This window comes from Salvelinus fontinalis, chromosome 42 (genome assembly GCF_029448725.1).
Source record: "Salvelinus fontinalis isolate EN_2023a chromosome 42, ASM2944872v1, whole genome shotgun sequence".
Lineage (NCBI taxonomy): Eukaryota > Metazoa > Chordata > Actinopteri > Salmoniformes > Salmonidae > Salvelinus > Salvelinus fontinalis.
Genome location: NC_074706.1, coordinates 13,331,143 through 13,354,472, shown reverse-complemented (window position 1 = coordinate 13,354,472; position 23,330 = coordinate 13,331,143). Strand labels below are relative to the sequence as shown.

Genomic DNA, 23,330 nt, shown 5'->3' with positions numbered 1-23,330 from the left:
CATATGCACCCAATAATACCACCGTGTGATAACGCTTTCACACCGTCATGCCAACCTGTGTGTGCGTGCAAAAGAGAGCGAGACAAAAAGATAAAAATGAGCCCACAACCAACAGTGTTTGAGATATTTTCTTATTTCAGGTGTATAGCCAGTGAGAAAGACATTTTGATGGAATACTTGGTTACAGTAGGAGAGTGTGGTAGTAGAAAGACAACACAGGAACCAGATCACCTCGGTTACCTTGGCATCCCTCTAGTCAAACTAAACACATCAGAATCTACCATAACGGATGCCAATAACTGTCTTCTAAAAGACACTTTTACTTAAGTCCATAACAAGCATGGTATCACATATTTAAAAGACGCCATCAAGATATACTGATATATTTACTCTCGTGTAAAGGTATGAATTCATAGCTAAAATCAAAAACATCTTAACACTGCGTAGTGAGTGTGTGTATGGTAGTAGGGGCTTCAGTCAGGGAGATGGGGGGGGGGGGGGGGGGTGTTGCCTTTCCCCGTTTACAACATCTTCCTCTTCTCAAACTCCTGCGGAGAGGGGGACAGAACAAACAGGAGGGGGAAACAGGGGGAAGGTGAGGAAATAATTATTTATTCATGTGGATTCACAGTTTGTTTACATATGGAAGTTACAGGGGGATGGAGGGGTGCTAGTAGACCCTGACATGGGATGGAGGGGTGCTAGTAGACCCTGACAAGGCACTTTCTTCCTGGGGAGGTGGGTGTCTTCGTCCCAAATGGCACCCCCAATCCCTACACAGGACTCTGGTCAAAAGTTGTGCACTATGAGTCCCATTTGGGATGTAGACAATACATTTATCTAGTCAGGGATTCATGAAGGAGACACAGACGAATAACACTCAAAATCGTTATTTTGGATGCAAAGATAAATACCGTACAAACCGAATAAGGCTATGCAAGGTTCATGTTCAGTGTGGAATAGTCCAAACACAGAAAACATGTATTTTCACACCAAAGCATCAAAATCCAGTCATATTATACGACAGTGAAAATAATAAGATGTAAAAGCACGGAGAACATTACGGGTGGGATGTCGCCATTTACATACACCATTTATTAAATATCAGCAGAGGAAGGAGGATAAAACACTCTCCTTCCCTTCCTCCTACAATTACCCCATGCCACAGAGGAAAAAGCTTCCTTTATGCATATGTCATTTATCAGGTCTGCAACACAAATGCATGACGTTGCCCACTGGAAAATGCCTTACTTCCAAAATACCTGAATGTCTACTGCCACCAAGTGGTTGAAAATGTCTACTTCGGCTCAACGCCTCAACTTTGACAAAGTGCTAGACCAACCCGCCAGGGTGTGCTTGTGTTATCTAATGTAATACTCAGGAGTGTTACGTGAAGACACCCTTCAGTCTCAAGCGGGGTGGATTAAGTGTATCTGTACGCGCCGATCAAGACCGGGCCCTTGACTTTCTGAGAAAGGGAAAGATAGAGGAGAGGGAAGAGGGGGAAGGAGAAAGAGACCAGGGGATGAGCGGGGCTGTGCTAGGGCTTCTGACAGGAGTGCTGACATGGTGGCCACGAGGCTTCAGGCACTCTGATGGATGAAAGGAGGGAAAAGGGTGGAAGGTGGCACAAGGTCCACTCATAGTCCAGAGGGAGAATGATCGAGACTATTCTCTCTGCTACCGCACGGCAAGCGGTACCGATGCACCAGGTCTGGAACCAATAGGACCCTGACCAGCTTCTACCCCCAAGCCATAAGACTGCTAAATAGTTTACCAATAGCTACCCGGACTATCTGTATTGACCCTTTTTGCACTAAATGCTTTTGACTCATCACATACGCTGCTGTTGTTTATTACCTATCCTGTTGCCTAATCAATTAATCCGTACCTATATGTACATATCTACCTCAATTACCTCATTCCTCAACTCAGTATATAGCCAAGTTATCGTTACTCATTGTGTATTTATTCCTCGTGTTATTATTTTATTATATATATATATTTTAATGCATTGTTGGGAAGGATGTGTAAGTAAGTGTTTCAATGTTAGTCTAAACCGGTTGTTTACGAAGCATGTGACAATTTGATTTGAAGAGGGCAGAGGAAAGGCAGAGGAAACTACTTTAAAAAATTATTTTATATTGAACCTTTAACGAGGCAAGTCAGTTAAGAACAAATTCTTATTTACAATATGACGCTGGGCCAATTGTGCGCCGCCCTATGGGACTCCAAATCACAGCCGGTTGTGATACAGCCTGTAAATGAAAGGTGTTGTAGAGTAAGAGGAACAGGAGAGAGAGAAAGAGAGCGAGAGATGCGATCGTCCTTGTGTGTGACAAACAGCCAGGAGGGGAGTGTCAAAGGTGCTCAAGACCGAAAGAAGGGGAGAGGTGGAGCAAGATGAAGAGAGATGAGCTCAGGAGGATGGAGAGGAGAGAGGGAGGGATGAAGAGTGCTGGTGTGCGACAGGGACATTTTGTCAAGGGAGGCCATGAGAAAGAGTGAAAAACGGAGAGAGCAGCACACATAGGTGACTATAGAGGTTTATGTGTGCTTGACACAGTTTGCACTTTTGGGACTATTCTATCGGTGACATGCAAGTTTAATCTATCGCATTTACAGTATTTGAAAGAAAACAAATACTTGAATCTAGGTGTGGACACAAGGAGAGCTTCACTGACAGCACAAACAAGCTGAGCATGTTAAACCAAACCAAATTAACACCCCCGTCGGGCACTACTTTGCTTGTTTGCTCTGTTGTGTCGTGTGTATTATCACGCCGATTACAGCAGCCGCCAATGAGGTTAACAGAGACGTATGAACACAAAATGGCTGGGAAATTAACAGGCCGGGAAATAGTTCTTCATTACGCGCAATGATTATGAATTAAAGCAAAAACAGTGCCACCACCGCGCAAATCAATACCTGGGTGTTTGGGTTTGGCATCCTGCGCTCGCCCGTAATGAAAGAATAAGATGAATGGGTGTAATACACGCTTGAACTTTTTATACGTCTTGTTAAAACCGGCTTCCTCCGGTGATAAATTGGATTATAGGCAGCAGCAGCGTAGCAAAGTTGCCCGCCCCGGCATCAACAGCCATGGTTATTAATTTCCCCTCACTGTTGCCTTTTGTTTATTACCGATTAAAAAAGTGCAATCTCAAGTCCCACAACCTTACTTGTTAACGAACCCAAACACTGAAAACATCAACATACACTCAAGTAGAAAAAAGGTTTACTCTAAGTTCATAGTTTTTTTTTTTTTACTTTTGTATGTCGAGATTAGGGTTGCACATTTTGGGGAATATTCAGAGGAAACTTTGTAGGAATTAACATGGAATATATACAAATTAATATTAATACCATTTAAATGTAGATGTTTTTTTTGCATTTGATATATATATATATATATATATATATATATATATATATATATATATATATACACACACCATATCACATGGAGACAGAAACCTTTTACCTTATCATGAGTAGACATCATTGCAAATGATTAAATCCTTCCAATAGAAATAAAATAATTTAGTTATGAATTGAACTTTAATTAAATGAGTTCAGGAATCAACAAAAGAAAGGGAATATTGAATGATCCCCAATGATCCATCGCATCTCCCAAAAATGTTTTCAACATACATCTGTAAAATGATAGTCTAGAAACTAAAACTCTGGTTGTCTTCCTCTCAGGCTTCCATGTCTTCTCCCTGGACCTCCTCAATGTCCACCTCTTGAACATCAGACTCTGAGGCCTCATCTTCACTTTCACTTTCCAACCTTGTTGAGGATGGCTCGTTGTCAGGCTCAAAAAGCATAACATTTGCCCGGATGGCCACCAATTTTTCAACCATTGTATTGGTCAGCCTGTTGCGTGCTTTGGTGTGTGTGTTCCCAAACAAGGACCAGCTGCGCTCTGAGGTGGCTGATGTTGGTGGGATTTGGAGGAGGATGGAAGCAACAGGGGAAAGAGCCTCAGATCCACAAAGTCCCTTCCACCAGGTGGCTGATGAGATATGTTGGCACGACTACCATATTGCATCTCCATCCCAAAGCCCTTGCTTGGAAGTGTACTTCGCCAGACTGCCAAGAAACTTGCCCTCATCCAGGCCAAGGTGGCGAGACACGGTAGTGATGACACCATAGGCCTCGTTGATCTCTGCACCAGACAGGATGCTCTTGCCAGCATACTTGGGGTCCAATATGTACGCTGCGAAGTGTATGGGCTTCAGGCAGAAGTCTTCACGCTTTTTGATGTATTTTAGAACTGCAGTTTCCTCTGTTTGGAGCAACAGTGAAGTGGGCAGTATGGATTTCTTCTCTTCCATCTGCAAGCAGAGTCTGAACATCAGACAGGATGGCATTGTCTCCCTCAATCTGTGCAATGGCTACTGCAATAGGTTTCAGGAGTTTCAGGCTGCTTATCACTCTCTCCCAAAATACATCATCCAGATCCTCCATATTGGCAGACTGTGATATGGCCATTTCTTGGAGAGACTCCTTCCCCTCCAGGAGACTATCAAACATGATGACAACACCACCTCAACGGGTGTTGCTGGGCAGCTTCAATGTGGTGCTCTTATTCTTCTCACTTTGCTTGGTGAGGTAGATTGCTGCAATATACCTTCACATACCTAACCATTTCCTTGGCTCTCTTGTAGAGTGTATCCATTGTTTTCAGTGCCATGATGTCCTTGAGGAGCATATTCAAAGCATGAGCAGCACAGCCAATGTGTATGATGTGAGGGTAGGCCTCCTCCACTTTAGAACAAGCAGCCTTCATGTTCGCAGCATTGTCTGTCACCAGTGCAAATACCTTCTGTGGTCCAAGGTCATTGATGACTGCCTTCAGCTCATCTGCAATGTAGAGACCGTTGTCCCTCGTGTCTGTGCTCTTGTAGAATACTGGTTGAGGGGTGGAGATTATGTAGTTAATTATTCCATGCCCACGAACATTCGACCACCCATCAGAGATGATTGAAATACAGACTGCTTTCTCTATGACTTGCTTGACCTTCACTTGAACTCCAGCAAATTAGTAGATAAAGCATGTCTGGTTGGAGGGGTGTATGCTGGGCAAAGAACATTCAGAAATCTCTTCCAATACACATTGCCTGTGAGCATCAGAGGGGAACCAGCTGCATACACAGCTCGAGTAAGACATTCATAAGCATTTCTCTGACTATGTTCCTCCATTGAGTCAAATAAAAACTTCTGATTCCAGCAGGACCATGAGTTGTTGCTATTGATAAGGTGTCTGATTCATCATTTTCACCTCAAATAGAAGTAGAGGGACTTTTGTCAGAGGTTGCTTGTTGTGAACGCTGAGGGAACTTTATGCACTTGGCCTGATGATTCTGCATCTTTGTTGCATTCTTCACATCGGATTTGGTACAGTATTTGCAAATGTACACAGCTTTTCCTTCTACATTAGCTGCAGTGAAATGTCTCCACACATCAGATAGTGCCTGTGGCATTTTTCATTAAAGATTAGGAAAACATTTGTAAAAATGAAAACAAATACAATTTCATGTACAGATAAACGTTTTATCTAACTGTTTTATCTAACTGCTTAACTATTTATCTTACAAAGGAGTTGTTTAGAAATGAAACATGTATGGAAACAGGTGAATTAACACTCCTCAGTTAGCAGGCTCAAGCAAGCCAAAACCCACATGGTAGCAAAACCAAACTAGCAGAAATTGTTAACAAGTTAGAAATTATTTAAACACTTTGGTGTAGGCTACTATTTACTAGTTAACAACAACAAAAATGTCATATCAAATATATTCACCCCACGCAGTATTGTAATCAAAAGTTACCAGAAAGCATGTAGTCCTTGGCTCAGACAGTGTCGTAGTGTGGGCTCAATAGCATCTCAGTGTGCAAGATCAGATCAAGAATCAGCTGTGCATGTGATGGAAGAGTGCACTGTGCATGCAGAGGGTTGCAATTCCATTGAATTGGGGATAGTTTAACCAAAATATGCCACAAGACCTAGAATTGCCTTGTGTATCACACAATTAAAAAGGTTCACTGTTATAAGCTAACTTTTTTGATGAATTTAAGCAAAATCCCCCAAATTCCCAGGCTTAACTTCCCATGGAAAATGTCATGAAGAATTCCAGAAATTTACGGGAAGGTTTCCGACCCTTTGCAACCCTGGTCGAGATTGTTTTTGGTATATTTGAGGGAAGAAGCAAAGTTGGGATGTGGGACTAAAGCGACTAAAGTAACCCTTTCGCCATGGTATAGTCCGTCGCGCCACTGAATGACAGACAAATGTTCTATCGCTACGGGTCTGACCCATAGTTGGCTAGAGGGCTTGAGCCATGGTAAAGATAGTTTAGCTCTTTAATACATCTCTCTAGTCTCACCTTGAACATGGTGCTGCCCAGTTGGGCTGGGGACATGCTGACCACAACGCCCGCCTGCTGTAGGGCAGCAATCTTCTCTTTGGCTCCACCCTTGCCCCCTGCGATGATGGCACCGGCGTGACCCATCCTTCGGCCCGGCGGGGCAGTGAGCCCAGCGATGAAAGACACCACGGGCTTGGCATTCGCTCCCTGGGGGGGTGGATTGAGGGGGAAAGGATGGAGGGGGAGATTAAGGAGACAGCCTCAGTCATACTTGTATTCTCAGACAAATAACAGAACAGACGTTCCAAAACAAAGACAGCGTCTTCCTATTAACAGTCCCTCTTAAATAGGTATTCTTAGAACCATCTTATAAAAAAAATAAAGGATGGTAGTGTATAGTAAATGTTATATTCACATTCATGCCAATACTATATTACATGCTCTGTCCAGATGTGTGTGAAAGAGTCAATGAGACCATTTAATTGCATGGGCAGATACACACCCTCCACCACCCCTCCCCTCCCTGCCATTTCATATGATCTCATTCTCGCAGAAGCAGGTAATTAGTCACGCGGACACTGATTAGCTCTGGCCCTGTCCGCTCAGCTCGTCCTGATGGATGGCTAAATTCAACAGTTGAGATCGTCTTCCAACGCTGGCGGGAGGGGAGAGAGAGCTAATATTTCACACTCAGGAATAACATTGTATTGGAGATGAAAGATGGGCTTGTTCATTAGGGCATGCTTAGAAAAACTTTTTGAATTGGGTAGCGAAAATGTGTGTTTCTGTTAGGAATTTTATGAATAATAACTAAACAGTTTCTAGATTTAGATAAAACATATAACTAATTTAAACTTTGCCCTGTATTATTAGTATATCTGATTAATAATGTTAATTCATAAGGAAGGGATTATGAAGTATGTACAAGGAGAAATTAAAACAAAATAAACACCATTCAAACTTAGTCAGAGAGATTTGTGCTGTGGGTTAAAAAGTAAGCAAAAAGGGTCATTAAACTATGGTTGAACTGACCCAACTTAGCCCTGAGATGTTTAGATAAGGCAGTGAGTAACTTCTTAGGTCTTCCATTATCTTGAGTTGTCTGCTAAAGTGGTAATAAATTATAGTGAGCCTTCAGGAGAATAAATGATATTGTGTCATGTGTGTGCGCTGGGGAGTTGGAATGAACTTTTGAACCTGTTTTATATTGGTCAAGAGGAGGAGATTTATTCTGTAACCAATGATGTCATATCTTGTTCATAAACTGTTGTTTATGGTTAAATGGGAGCGTGCTCCGAAAATAAATACTATTATCTAATTTTAATAAGACTGTATCCTGTCTATTTTATGTTAATAAGTATCTTAAATTCTTATAAATAGACAGATTGATTTTAATTAGTGAGTACATAGAGGAATCATTTAATTCCCTTAACAGTTTCCTATTAGACCCAGGTACTGTAGTAGCTACCCACTTCAGTAATTTTTTGGCCAAATGAACAAAATCCAGGCCTCTCTTCAGACACTCCTTCTCAGGTACTTGCCTTGTGATAAAGCTCTCCCTCCATCTTTCTCTCCCTCATACCCTCTCCTTCAGTTGAGGGTTTACACGGCGTGTAGAACAAACTGGCCGACAAGCCAGGAAAGGTGGTCCTCCTGCTTAAGTCTTTACTTCCCTTCTACCATTTCAGCACATGCGTTCTAAATGGAACCCAACTGAAACTGGCAGGTATGTACAGCAAGACGACTGCCCGACGACCGCTATTAATTTCAACATGCTTGAAGACACTGGATAATTGTTTAAGCGGAGCAGCCAATCCGCTCGTCTCTCGGCCAAGAAAATGAATTAAATTTTTTTTTTTTTTTACCTGACTAACAATGTACAGTATTAACAAGAGATGGCTCTGAAACAAAAATGTTCACTAAACGGGGGAATATGACTGCAATCAAGGGAAAAAAAGGTACCGGGAGGATACTAATTAGTCGAGGTGAATGTTCTCTTGTAAGGTGGCCCAACATTTTTTCCTCTAAATGGGTCAGAACGAGGGTGGCCATGCCTTTTCCTAAAGACTGACCTTCCTGCAGGCTTTGGTTCCACACCCGATTCTACTACTTAGCTGCTTTTCAAGACCTTGACTAGCTGAAGTAAGGCTGGAGCAAAAGCCTGAACACCCAGTAGCTCTCCAGGAGGAGGGATGGCCACGTCTGTTTTAGAATCTCTATTCACAAAGCATCCCCTGTCCATACAATCTTATTCATTATGATCCACAAGGCAAAACTGATCCTGGATCAGCCCTCCTACTTACTCAGACACTTTATGAATGCAGGCCCAATGCCGTTCTTCTAGCTAGGCCCTAGACACTACAGTTCCGGCTCTCGCTTGTCCCGTCCTAATGAATTCACAGCTCTGACAAACGAACCACCCCCGTGGGAATCAACTCTTAAAATCTACCCAAACACGTCAGGCTGTAATTAGTCAAATATTCTTCATCTTCCTTCAGAAAGTTCCCACCGCCTTTGTCCTATATTGTTAACCGTAGAGATGTATTACTTTAATAATGGAACTAAAGAGAAGGAGAAGGTAGTTTCCATACTTCTTCTTCAGTTTGTTCCCCCACGGGAGGAGGGGTGAAGGAGGCAGGGGTTGTTTCGAAAGGGGGAAGCCTTGCTGTATGCTTGGGGGTAGAGCCTCAATCTTGTCAAATTAAGACGACAAACAGACAATTACAAATTAATGAGGCCCCCTATTCGCACACCAGATGTGAATGGAGTGCGCGACACACGCCCCACCGCTTTCTAAAATCACTCACCTGCCCTCCTAGACGGCAATTGGTGTGTGTTAGTGAATGCATTGTGCTTGGGCTTTGCATTGTGCGTAAAGCACCTAGGAGAGAGAGCGTGAGAGCAGTGGCTAAGAGTCGAGGATAACAGGAAAAAGGATACATTGTGTTCACGTGGGTTAGCTGCCAAATACTCTGTCTCGTTGGAAAGCATGGGCCCAAAGGTGTTACGTCTTAGGTAGCGATTTAGTTTTACAAATGCATGGAGAGGCTGAAGAATACTAGGTGGGATTTAGAAGTAGATGTCTCAAAAAGAAAAGAACTTAAGACCTTCTGAAAAGGTGACTAACACTGAACAAAAATATAAATGCAACAATTCCAAAAGATTTTACAGTTACAGTTCATATAAAGGAAATCAGTCAATTGAAATAAATTAGGCCATAATCTATGGATTTCACATGACTGGGAAAACAGATCTGCATTGGTTGGTCACAGATGCCTCATGCGGTGCGACACATTTCCTTTGCATAGAGTTGATCAGGCTGTTAATTGTGGCCTGTGGAATGTTGTCCCACTGCTCTTCAATGGCTGAGCGAAGTTGCTGGATGTTGGCGGGAACTGGAACACGCCGTCGTACATGTCGATCCAGAGCATCCCAAACATGCTCAATGGGTAACATGTCTAGTGAGTATGCAGGCCATTGAAGAAATGGGACATTTTTCAGCTTCCAGAAATTGTGTACAGATCTTTGCGACATGGGGCTGTGCATTATGCTGAAACATGAGGTGATGGCGGCAGATGAATGGCACAACAATGGGCCTCAGGATCTCATCACCGTATCTCTGTGCATTCAACTTACCATCAAAATGCAATTGTGTTCGTTACCTGTAGTTTATGCCCGCCCATACCATAACCCCACCATGGTGCACTCTGTTCACAACGTTGACATCAGTAAACCGCTTGCCCACACGACACCATTTTCCCAGTACAGTTGAAAACGGGATTCATCTGTGAAGAGCACACTTCTCCAGCAGTTTGTGCAGAAATTATTCGGTTGTTCAAACCCATCAAACTCAAAAGCTGTCCGGGTGGCTGGTCTCAGACGATCCTGCAGGTGAAGAAGCCGGATGTGGAGGTCTGGCATGGTTCCACGTGTTCTGCGGTTGTGTGGCCGGTTGGACGTACTGCCAAATTCTCTAAAACAACATTGGAGGCAGCTTATGGTAGAAAAATGTAGATTCAATTCTCTGGCAACAGCTCTGGTGGACATTCGTACAGTCAGCATGCCAACAGCACACTCCCTCAAAAACTGAGACATCTGCCTCCCGGGCTGTGTCGCAGCCGGCCGAGACCGGGAGACGGCGCACAATTGGCCCAGCGTCGTCCGGGTTAGGGGAGGGTTTGGACGGCAGGGATGCCCTTGTCCAATCGCGTGACTAGTGACTCCTGTGGCGGGCAGGGGGCAGTGCATGCTGACACGGTCGCCAGGTATACGTTATTTCCTCCGACACATTGGTGAGGCTGGCTTCCGTGTTTAGCGAGCAGTGTGTCAAGAAGCAGTGCGGCTTGGCAGGGTCATATTTTGGAGGACACATGGCTCTTGACCGTCGCCTCTCCCAAGTCCGTACGGGAGTTGCAGCGATGGAACAAGACTAACGACCAATTGGATATCACGAAATTGGAGAGAAAAAGGGGTAAAAAAACGTTTACAACATTGTGTTGTCACAACACCACACATTTTAGAGTGGCCTTTTATTGTCCCTAGCACAAGGTGCACCTGTGTAATGATCATGCTATTTAATCAGAGTCCTGATATGCCACCCCTGTCAGGTGGATGGATTATCCTGGAAAAGGATAAGCACTCACCAACAGGGATGTAAACAAATGTGTGCAAAAGAAAATTTCATTTTATTTCAGCTCATGAAACATAGGACCAAAACTTTACATGTTGACTTTATATTTTTGTTCAGTATACTAAAACAGACCAGGATGGCAAGCAGGCCACAGAGTTAGAGGAATAGTTTTACTATGTAGGCTATGCAATGACCTCTAAAGTGTGTACTAATTCTAGCCTGGCAAAATTAAAAACATCAGAGCAACTTTTTGGTGCAAAGATCTCCCTTTCAAGGCCCCTCTTTTGTAAATCAGTTTATTGTCTATTTTTATACATCCCTTTTTTGTTGGGCATATTTTATGTCAAGTGTAACACTTTTAATAAAGACCGATTTGACTCAAACTCGACAATTTGATCTTCATCCCCTAATCGTAAATCGTGTACAAGTGGTCACCAACCGGTCGATCGCAATCTTCAAGGTATTTCTAGTCGATCACCAAACATTTCTGTAGAAAGGCCAATGATAAAGGCTTGCTTTTATTTCTTGCGTTCATTCATTCAGAAGCCTTGTGCATCGGGTAGGCAAAGTGTTCCCATTTTTAACCATTTAACTTGTCTCAAATCATCATGCCTACAGCTTCCACAACCCAGGCCACAGCAAAGTTTGATTCTAGCCTACGTGAGATTTCATAACTTTTAAAACAATGACCAGAGGGAGACTGTCAAAGAATACAGCAAAGAGCTTGCTGTTATGAGTGAATGTTTGTTAAGTTATTCAGCACTGTCAACACACTATTCAATACCATTACAAAACATAAAACGCACATCTCCCTACTTCCACTCACGCTGCAATGAATGAGTAGCCAAGTCTATCAAAAACCCTACATTTTTATTAGCAGCTCATCTTGTCTGTTTTAATAGAGGAATATTTCACTTTCTCTGGTCATAGGAACAACATGAATTTGTGCATGAGGCAGATGCATTGCAACTTGAGTTTCACCATCGGGTGGAAGATGGTGTCCCCTCTCGGATTAGTCTCACAGGAGGAAAGGAAAGAGAGAGCAGGGACTGTGAGAGGAGGACCCTTTGCTGATTTCTCCCTCCCTTCAGCTGAGACTAATACCGTGTTCAAAACAACTGGGAACTTGGAAATCTCAGACTTCCGTGCTTTCAAAATTGGTTTGAACGGTCACCCAACCCAGAGCTCTAGAAAGATGCCCGAATTCTGACTTTCCGATCACGGACGTCATGATTTGACCGCCCCCCCCCAGTTGTCTTAAAAAGAACCATGACAGAGCAGTAAAATAAAAAAAGCTCATTATTTAAATGTATGCTCAGCTGTGCCTCACAAGTGCTACACCAACTGATCTATAAGTCTGTGGAGAGAGAGATCATTTTGAAATATCTAGCTATACTGGTAAGGGCATACCAATGTGATATTGTATTCTACTTTTCGGCAAGAGTCCCAAATGGCACCCTATTCCCTACAGTGTCATTGTACTATTCATGTACGATTCCCTTATGTGTCTGAAAATATGCCTAGCTGATCTTATGACGAATTAGTGTAAAATAAATGTATTTGTGTGCCTGTTGTAGATTCAGAAATTCAATACAGTTAGTATTTGTGTTAGGGTTGTGCGGTATCCAGATTTCCATACCGTCATACGGTATTACTGGAAGTACACACAGGGGGTGCCATTTCTAAATAAATAAATGTATGCATTTTTTTTAGGCAACATGGATCTTGATCCATAAGGGGATTGACTGTCTCTAACCAAGAATCGTCCTCTTGCCATCTAGCCACTTAGCTAGCAAACCAAATGCATAGATGTAGCCCTGAGCTAGAGATAATGTATTAGGCAAAAATAAAGTTAACTTATAGTTAGTTATAACATTATAGTTTTCTGAAAAACCTGTACATTTCGGGAAAGCTACTGACATTTTGCAACCCTAGAAAATAACATGTCTGAAGCATGGAATTATTCTGAGTCAAACTAAAGAGAGGAACATCATTTTGGGTCTGGCTTTGCATTCAGTGTTTCTGTTTCTCAACGTTGACAGAACAGCAGCTCAGATAAAACAATTTCAGGCTTTGGTTAAACTGCTGCCTCTGGTGTTCAATGCTCGACACACACACACTCGACTTTCAGAGAACTACCCGTCGCTTTCAAATTGGCTTTTCATGCATGTTGGTGTCACGAGCCATTGGTTTCTGGTTGTCGACACTTTGGATGATTGGTTGAGCCGGTTTGTACATGAGGAAGGGAGAGAGAGAGGGCCCAAAGGGCTCTGGTCAAAAGATGTACGCTATTAGGAAATATGGTGTCATTTTGGCCTCAGCCAAAGAGTTGTTCTCCCGAGACAGAAAGTGGTGAGAGAGATTTGCATGCATTAGGGCAGCTGAAAGCACATCAAATTAATTTTCAGCTGCTGAACACCAGGCAGAGAAACCTCTGTGTGTTTGTGTGTACACACACACCTCACAAAAATCAATTTTCTCAATCAAAATTCTGTGTCTTGACAAATCTAGAGGGCAAAACACACACTTGGCAATAACTGTTGCTGAAAGGCACTTAACCACTTTTCAAGCCTTGCATAATTCACCATCCATGCTCCAAAGATCAGTCTCTCCCACACCTGCCTGGAACGAGTGTGTCAATCATAGGTGTGTGCTGTATTCTGCACCATGAACCCTAACTGGAAGTACATGCACTCTAGCTCACACCCTCAGCCTGTCCAGAATCCCAAGATCCATTAGCAGGTGAGAACACACACAGTATGTCTTACTATACTTGAGGACTTTTGGGGACCAACAAATGACCCATTCAAAATCCTATTTTCCCTAACCCCCAACCCTAATTCTAATCTTGAAATTGCCTTTTTACAAGTAAAGGACCGGCAAAATGTCCTCACTTCTCTGTCTTTTAGTTAGTTTACCATTCTTGTGAGCACTTCTGGTACTCACAAGTATAGTGAAACGTGTCCACCCACCCACGCACACGTTTTGGACCTGGGGGCTCGGAGTGGGACTTCCCGGGGGGGTCGTCGGAATCAAAGAGATGAAAGGGAGTACCTGCCAGAACTACACTCATCTTTCAAAAAGGGTCTGGATGAGTCACAAAAGTACTGGTGGACCATTGACAAAGTGTTAACAGTCTGGTAGCATGTTAAACGTGTGTGTGTCTCCTCTTACAGAGTTGTGCTGTTTGAGGTAATCGGCAGCGTTCTCCTCGGCGTTGCCTCCGATCTCGCCGATCAAGATGATGCCCTCCGTCTTAGGGTCCTGTAGGAACACCTCCAGGCAGTCAATGAAGTCTGTCCCGTTGAAGGGGTCCCCGCCAATGCCTGAACAAAAACCATTAGAAAACACTGTTACGCTGCTTATATCCATAAGATGGATGTCAGATGTGACCGAAGGCATAGAGTACAATGTACTTATTTTTTAGGTTGAATTGGTTTTCTATATGTGACTAAGAAAGTGTTATGGTTGATGCTGTAATCGTTGCCAAAGGTTCTGTAACAATGTACTGAGTAAAGGGTCTGAATTCTTTGTAAATGTGTAATTATGGTGTATTGTGTGTAGATTGATAAAGGGGAAAAAAACTATTTAATCCATTTTAGAATTAGGCTGTAATGTAACAAAATGTGGAAAAAGTCAAGGGGTCTGAATTCTTTCCGAAGGCACTGTATTTTGTCTATACCAAGGATGGGCAACTGGCGGCCCTTTTTGTAGGCCCACAGAAAAATCTCTGCCCCATGGCAAAGTGTAGAATTGCATGAAATTACCCTAAAACTTCAGATTTTTCTCTCTGCCGTCAAGAGGGGAGAAAACCATTTCAGTTAGTGAAATTGTGTTTTTTGAAATTTTCCTTAGGGCTCTCAAAAAGGCTAGGGCTGGCTTTGACTGCATGGGTGGGTACACAAAGCCACTGAGGCCCCTCATAATCAGAGGCCTCTCATGATCAGTTCAGAGGTTTTAGTGGCCATCACCCCCCATCAAAGTTGCTCATCCCTGGTCTATACATTTGCAGTATGTGTATATCATAACGTTCATTCCCATGTACCGATGCAGAGAGACTGTCCCAGGCCAACTTGTGAAGTCTGGTGAACAGCTTCATATGTGAGAGTTCCCGACCTAGAGACAATGCCTGAAGGGAAAAAAAAGAAGAAAAAACGATATTTCACAACCTTAAGCAACACAGTTCCCTTTCCTGTCAGTAGATAAGGAGAGACTGAGGACAAGTACCAATTCTCTTAACATGCATCCTTCCTTCTTCTAGAGAGGTAAGAAGGAAGGATGCATTTTTAAGTATTGGAAAGGACCTGTATTTACACTGTATGGGTGCAGCCCAAATTGCACCATATTTCCTACTTTTGACTGGAGCCCCAGGGACTATAGTGAATAGGGTACCATTGGGGACGCATACACTGTATGCCTTCGCAATGAGAAGCAAGAGGTTTAGGATGTCTGTGCAGCGATGCAGCTCCCCAGCAGTCACTACACCAGTGGAGGTTGGTGGGAGGAGCTATAGGAGGACAGGCTCATTGTAATGACTGGAATGTTGACACCGTTCCATTTATTCCATTCCAGACAGACATTACAATGAGCCCGTCCTCCTATAGCTCCTCCCATCAGCCTCCAATGCACCTGGAGGAACATTTGCTATGGCCGTTTCTGCTGCCTACAGGGCTGTAGCACTGACATCTTATCAAATTGTCTGCTGCGAGACAGTGAAGAAAAGAAACTGCTTGGTCGCTCGCTGAGCGACTAGGGTTGATAGCCACATAGGCAGAGGTCCTTTCTCCCTCTCACGATTCAACTGCACGCACGTAATTTTGGAGACTGAAGCAAGTATTGTAGGATCTCTAACCTACTGTTAACTTTCCATCACACAGAACAAGATGTCGGTCTGTCAGCATTATGACACAGCTGCCAAGTAAAAGCAGATTTTATTCAATGATTCAAAAATATCTCACCAATCCTCCCTTTCTTGTGAATGTGGCCCGGCATGATCCCGATCTTGCATTCTCCCGGCTGCAAAATAGGAAAACACAGAGTTAGCACCAAGAGAGTGTGTGTGTGTGTGTTCTAGCCTCTTACGTTGACCACTCTAAAGCAGTTGCGGCCAATGAGGCAGGTAGCACCCTGGCGCAGCAGCTTGTGTGTGTACTGCATACCAGTGTGTATGTGTATTCTTACATTAATAACGCCGGGGCAGTTGGGGCCGATGAGGCGCGTGGTGCTCTGGCGCAACAGCTTGTGTTTGACCTTGACCATGTCCTGCTGGGGGATGCCCTCTGTGATGCACACCACCAGGGGCATGCCAGCGTCGATGGCCTCGATGATGGCGGCACCCGCGAACGGAGGGGGCACGTAGATCACTGTGGCCTCGGCCCCGGTGCCCTCTCTCGCCTGGAGGTGTGGGACATGGAGAATTTAGGGCTTGCTATTCATCAATGTATGTATTTAACCATTTCTTAACCAGTTCAGAACCAGTTCACATTTATGGCTGAATAAGGGCTGACCAGAGACACAAGAAATAGTGGAACACATTTAACCTCCTTGACAGAGTTGAAGACGGGCACGCCGAGGTGTGTCCTCCCCCCCTTGCCGGGGGACACGCCACCGACTAGCCGGGAGCCATAGTCGATTGCCTGCTGACTGTGAAACGTCCCCTAGAGGGGGAGAGAAGGAGGAAGAGTCAGAGAGAATCCGCTAGTCCCAATACCAATTCACCCAGTCGTTTCTCTTGACCTTAGCCCGCTTCAATGTTTGATTGCAGATCTGTAAGATGGAAGCAATATTGTGAAGTTCCTTCAGTTCAAAGGGTTAGGGCCAAGGGGAAAGGGGAAGGAGGGAGCAGCTGACAGTGTGTGATGGATGGAGAGGGGAATTGTCCCAGTCACTGGCGGCGCCAACTGCCAACATTGAGATATCATTAAAGCCAGGTAGTGTGGAATGAGGAGAACAGGCCTGCCATCCACCATTAATCAACTGGGCAGAATGGTGTCCGGTGTCCGCAGAGGGAGGGGGAATGGGAATCAAGCTGACATGGAAGGACACACAGACACCACCAACATATTTAGACTAGGTACATCAGCAGGTAAATCAATGACTATGTGAATGGGGGTCTCAGAGAGGAGATTTGGTATATGATATTCAGGTATTTTACGGTGTCTGTCACTTAGTTTCCCATTGACCTAAATGCATGACTAAGTGAAAATTCAACTTAAGTGAAAGGGGCTTAGGTTGGCATCACATTCAATCAGTATAAATCCAACCCAGGCACACTAAATGACCATAATCAAATGGCATCATGTCTCTATTTCTTAAGGTCGTCAATAAAAAAATAAAATCACTCACAGTCCCACCTTTACTTTTTCAAGGGGCATTGAGTCCAATAATGTGTTGTAATATTATGAATATTCAACCTGACAAGTTCCATCAGCCTTCTCAGTTAATAATTACAAAGGCTGTTAAGAAACGCTATAGATAAGTGGCTACGAGGGCCAACTACGACACGTCCAAATCAATGACCCTAATGTTAAAACTATAATTACCAGCAGTAAAGAGAAAGAAAAGACTGAGCCAGCTATTTTTTCCCCCACGCAACGCAGATATCTTTTCATTTCAATATTTCTTCCATTCACCAGACTCATCTTTTTCTTCCTCTGTTCATTTATAACGCAACATGCACTGTCTGCTCTTTCCCCCGGTGGTGGCAGTCCTAAGTATATGGCTTGATAAGCAAACCATAGAGGAAAGTCGGTGTGCAGCAGCAGCGACACTTGAGTCATTGCTCAGCCCTTTCGAATTAGCATGAGTGTTTCATTAGAAGAACTACATTTAATAACACTATATTAAGTCGAAGAGTTGTTGGAAAGGAGGGGGGACGGGTATTAACCTACAAGGTGAAAGAAGAGAGAGATGTTCGCTTGTTGGACAATGACGCCGATACTCTTCTTTCGACTTTGACAGACAATTACAGAGACCTTCCATCCTCATCCAAAGCAATATTGTGGATCAAGATTATGCGGTCATTTAATGACCACTCATTGTCTGTGGATAAGGTGCTCAGTTGCAGATAGCTAGCTACTGTTTGCTGCTTAATTTTATTTTACTTAAAAAATGTTTTAACTCAATGTAAACACATCGCAAATTAAAATCCTTAGCTAGTGGATACAGCTGGTTATTTTTAAATCTCTAGGCCTACAAGCTCCTCTGGCAACTGTCAATCCATGTTTTGGGAAGATTATTGAGCTGTTTTGACTCTGCACGGGCAGATCGTCAACAATGTCTGTTGACAGTGAAACAATAACCCAATCAGGGTTGTGTTCATTCGGCACCAAACGGATGAACGCGGACTGAGACAGGGAGGGACTACCTGGACTTGTCCAATAGGAAACACACATTTTCGATCATTTCAGTTGCAAAAGTTAAGATTTCCTTTGAGTGCCGTAATGAATACAACCCAGTTGAATGCAGAAAACAGCCAGTGTCGGCCGGGTGTTGTGTAGCATACACACCTGCTTCCCTGTGAAGCCTTGGCAAATGACCTTGGTGTCTTTGTCAATGTAGAGGTGCTTCCTTGAAGCAGTATAACAGTTCCTTACCCCATTTTGCTGCACTGCAAATGGAGGCAGAAGGAAAGTGAGACCACACACAGGTGACATTTCCAAAAAAACACTATTGTCAATGTCACATCATGATGGAAAGGATTGCCATCTAGGAGACATAGTCCAGCGTTGTTGCCTGAGCTGTTGTCACATGATGTTCCTCTAATTAGTTTAAATCCAATTAAAACGGACATGAAGGTAGGCCCAGAGGCTATGTTCCAAAACCTACAGCACACGGTAGAAACTGTCAGAAGTAAAACACACATACACTATGTAGACCACTACGCTTGGATAACGAGTTTTTGCTACCCATTGTGCCTATTCCCTCATGATTGAAATTGAAAGGAAGGGAAAGGGGGACACCTAGTCAGTAGTACAACAGAATGCATTCAGCTGAAACGTGTCCTCCGCATTTAACCCAACCCCTCAATCAGAGAGGTGCGGGGGACTGCCTTAATCGACATCCACGTCATCGGCGCCTGGGTTAACAGCCTTGCTCTGGGGCAGAAAGACAGATGTTTTTGATCTTGTCAGCTCTGGGACTCGATCCAGCAACCTTTCGGTTACTGGCCCAACGCTCCAAACCGCCAAGATAAGCCTATGAATGGCATTAGTATGTGCAGTTCTGTATGGCAGTCATGGTGAGATTATTATTTCACAAAAGGCCGGTTATAAATAAGGGGAAAGAAACAAATGACCATGAATGTGTAATCTACAGACATGTGAGATTCTGAAAAAAACTGGGGGAAAGAATCTAAATGGAAAAACTGCTATTTGGCCATGTAGGCTTGCTAGAACAGAGCGCAACAAAGTGTCAATACAGGATTAAGATTGAATCCTACTACACCGGCTCTGATGCTCATCGGATGTGGCAGGGCTTGAAAACTGTTACAGACTACAAAGGGAAACCCAGCTGCGAGTGGCCCAGTGAGTGGCCCCTCGCCTACCAGACGAGCTACATGCCTTTTATTCTTGCTTCGAGGCAAACAACACTGAAGCATGCATGAGAGCACCAGCTGTGATGGACGACTCTGTTGAAACACTCTCGGTAGCCGATGTGAGCAAGACCTTTAACAGGTCAACATTCACAAAGCCGCAGGGCCATACAGATTACCAGGACGTGTACTCAAAGCATGCATGGACCAACTATCAAGTGTCTTCACTGACATTTTCAACCTCTCCTTGACCCGAGTCTGTAATACCTACAAGTTTCAAGCAGACCACCATAGTCCCTGTGCCCAAGGAAGCAAAGGTAACCTGCCTAAATGATTACCGCCCTGTAACACTCACGTCTGTAGCCATGAAGTGCTTTGAAAGGCTGGTCATGGCTCACATCAACAGCATCCTCCCGGATACCCTAGACCCACTCCAAATTGCATACCGCCCCAACAGATCCACAGATGACGCAATCTCTAATGCACTCAACACTTCCCTTCCACACCTGGACAAAAGGAACACCTATGTGAGAATGCTATTCATTGACTACAGCTCAGCGTTCAACACCATAGTGCCCACGAAGCTCATCACTAAGCTAAGGACCCTGGGACTAAACACCTCGCTCTGCAACTGGATCCTGGGCTTCATGAAGGGCCGCCCCCAGGTGGTAAGGGTAGGCAACAACACCACAGCCAGGTCTCTGACCTCCTCCCTATAGGCTGTCTCATCATTGTCAGTGATCAAGGGTAGGCAACAACACATCTTCTACGCTGATCCTCAACACTGGCGCCACTCAGGGGTGTGTGCTTAATCCACTCCTGTACTCCCTGTTCACCCACGACTGCATGGCCAAACACGACTCCAACACCATCATTACGTTTGCTGACGACACAAGTGGTAGGCCTGATTTACATTTACATTTAAGTCATTTAGCAGACGCTCTTATCCAGAGCGACTTACAAATTGGTGCATTCACCTTATGATATCCAGTGGAACAACCACTTTACAATAGTGCATCTAACTCTTTTAAGGGGGGGGGGGGTTAGAAGGATTACTTTATCCTATCCTAGGTATTCCTTAAAGAGGTGGGGTTTCAGGTGTCTCCGGAAGGTGGTGATTGACTCCGCTGACCTGGCGTCGTGAGGGAGGCCTGATCACTGACAATGATGAGACAGCCTATGGGGAGGAGGTCAGAGACATGGCTGTGGTGCCAGATCAACAACCTCTCCCTCAATGTGAGCAAGACAAAGGAGCTGGGCGTGGACTACAGGAAAAGGCGGGCCAAACAGGCCCCCATTAACATCGCGGGGCTATAGTGGAGCAGGTTGAGAGCTTCAAGTTCCTTGGTGTCCACATCACCAACTAACTAACATGGTCCAAGCACACCAACACAGTCGTGAAGAGGGCATGACAAAACCTATTCCCACTCAGGAGACTGAACAGATTTGGCATGGGTCCTCAGATCCTCAACAGCTGCACCATTGAGAGCATCCTGACGGGTTGCATCACTGCCTGGTATGGCAAGTGCTCGGCCTCCGACCGCAAGACGGTACAGAGGGTAGTACCTACGGCCCAGTACATCACTGGGGCCAAGCTTCCTGCTGTCCAGGACCTCTATACCAAGTAACTTTAGTTAAGTGAACAATTTCTTAAATGAAGGTACACTAAAGCTATGCTTCTTTCAGTGAAGTAATTGGTAGCTTGGTTAACTCTTTTCAGAGTACTAACGTTAGTACTATAGTTTACCCAACACTGCAACCAACACCCTGTAGCTACTTCCATATAAAGAGATAACGTTATAAAATCACAAATTGAAAGCTTTACTAACGGTAGCTGTTTGCAACGTACAATACAATGGGGGAGTAACGTTAGGTAGCATTAGCTTACCAAGTGCCAGCTACATGACTGTTACGTTATAGTAAAGCTAACTACATGTCCTAATCTCATTTATAGAATTGACACGCTAAATATAAAGCTTAAAGGACAAGCACGGTCAAAGTTCAGTAGTTCGGACTGTGTGGCCTGGAAATTGATGCGCTATCTATCAACATGCTAAAACAGTTAGCCAGTAATAGAGGCCCTTGCGTTGCTTGCCATGGCTACCCTGTGAGCAAGAAACCCCAAATTCCGTGCAAAACGTGCTCCGTGAAGCACTTAATTTAGCAGAACCTAAACAGTTTAAAGAGTTTTGAGGAGAACACATGTGTTGTTATACTTACAGAGCAGCCGGGCAAACAACCTACAATTCGACATCTTCGGTCATTCACCAATGACACGGGAGGCTACGGACCTACACGTGAAAGGCAAAGGGCTGACTATAAATATGCCCAACTAATAAAACGTCCTCCAAACGTTTTTTAACTTGTTCAACCGAGATACTAATTCGATATATTGTTATTATACCTATTATTTAAGTCACTGACAAAAATAGTACAACCAGTGAGATGGAAATTTCTGGCAAAGATTCAAGGTTGGCTTTAAACAGCAAAGAATTCTGGAAAGTGTAGTTCACACTTTCCTCAACAACTCGGATGAGGCTTGCATGCCTCAAACACTAAAGTGCGTGTTATGCCCATCATAGAAAACCCGAAGGGTAAAACCTGCTATGGAAATGTGATTCTTACACTGAACAAAAATATTAAAGAAACATGAAACAATTTCTATATTTTTTACTGAGTTACAGTTCATATAAATCAATTGAAATGAATTCAGTAGGCCCTAATCTATGGATTTCACATAATATAAGCCATTTAGCAGACACTTTTATCCAATGCGACTTACAGTCATGCATGCATACATTTTAAGTATGGGTGGGAATCAAACCCACACTCCTGGCATAGCAAGCACCATGCTCTACCAACTGAGCTACAGAGGACAACATGACTGGAAATACAGAGAAGCATCTGTTGGTCACAGATATATTTTTTTAAAAGGTAGGGGCGTGGATCAGAAAACCAGTCAGTATCGGGTGTTACCACCATTTGCCTCATGCAGCGCAAAACATCTCCTTCGCATAAGAGTTGATCAGGCTGTTAATTGTGGTCTGTGGAATCGTGTCCCACTCCTCTTCAATGGCTGCACGAAGTCGCTGGAAATTGGCGGGAACTGGAACACCCTGTCGTACACGTTGATCCAGACTATCCCCAACATGCTCAATGGGTGACATGTCTGGTGAGTATACAGGACATGGAAGAAATATGATTTTTTTTCAGCTTCCAGTAACTGTGTACAGATCCTTGAGACATGGGGCTGTGCATTATCATGCTGAAACATGAGATGATGGCGGTGGATGAATGGCACAACAATGGGCCTTAGAATCTCGTCAAGGAATCTCCGTGCATTCAAATTACCATCAATAAAATGCAAATGTGTTCATTGTCTGTAGGTTAAGCCTGCCCATACCATAACCCCACTGCCACCATGGGGCACTCTGTTCACAAAGTTGACATCAGCAAACCGCTCGCCCACACGACGCCATACACGCTGTCTGCCATCTGCCCGGTGCAGTTGAAACTGTGTTAAGAGCACACTTCTCCAGCGTGCCAGTGGCCATCAAAGGTGAGCATTTGCCCACTGAAGTCGGTTACGACGCCAAACTGCAGTCAGATCACAACGCTGGTGAGGGCGACAAGCACGCAGATGAGCTTCCCTGAGACAGTTTCTGACTGTTTGTGCAGAAATTGTGGGTTGTGCAAACCCACAGTTTCATCAGCTGTCTGGGTGGTTGGTGGACATTCCTGCAGTCAACATGCCAATAGCACACTCCCTTAAAACTTGAGACATCTGTGACATTGT

General features: G+C 44.0%; 1 protein-coding gene across 1 annotated transcript; it reads right to left on the bottom strand.

Annotated features, from left to right (window-relative positions):
* Positions 1 to 464: 464 nt before the first annotated feature.
* Positions 465 to 21,985, bottom strand: LOC129841619 (succinate--CoA ligase [ADP/GDP-forming] subunit alpha, mitochondrial). The gene is made up of 9 exons (XM_055910003.1): positions 21,755 to 21,985; positions 18,510 to 18,610; positions 16,542 to 16,658; positions 16,183 to 16,395; positions 15,960 to 16,017; positions 15,047 to 15,130; positions 14,176 to 14,327; positions 6,390 to 6,578; positions 465 to 548 (listed from the first exon to the last, which is right to left on the bottom strand). Exons 1-9 carry the CDS (start codon positions 21,786 to 21,788, stop codon positions 522 to 524), a joined length of 975 nt encoding a protein of 324 aa, XP_055765978.1. The 5' UTR covers positions 21,789 to 21,985; the 3' UTR covers positions 465 to 521.
* Positions 21,986 to 23,330: the final 1,345 nt, after the last annotated feature.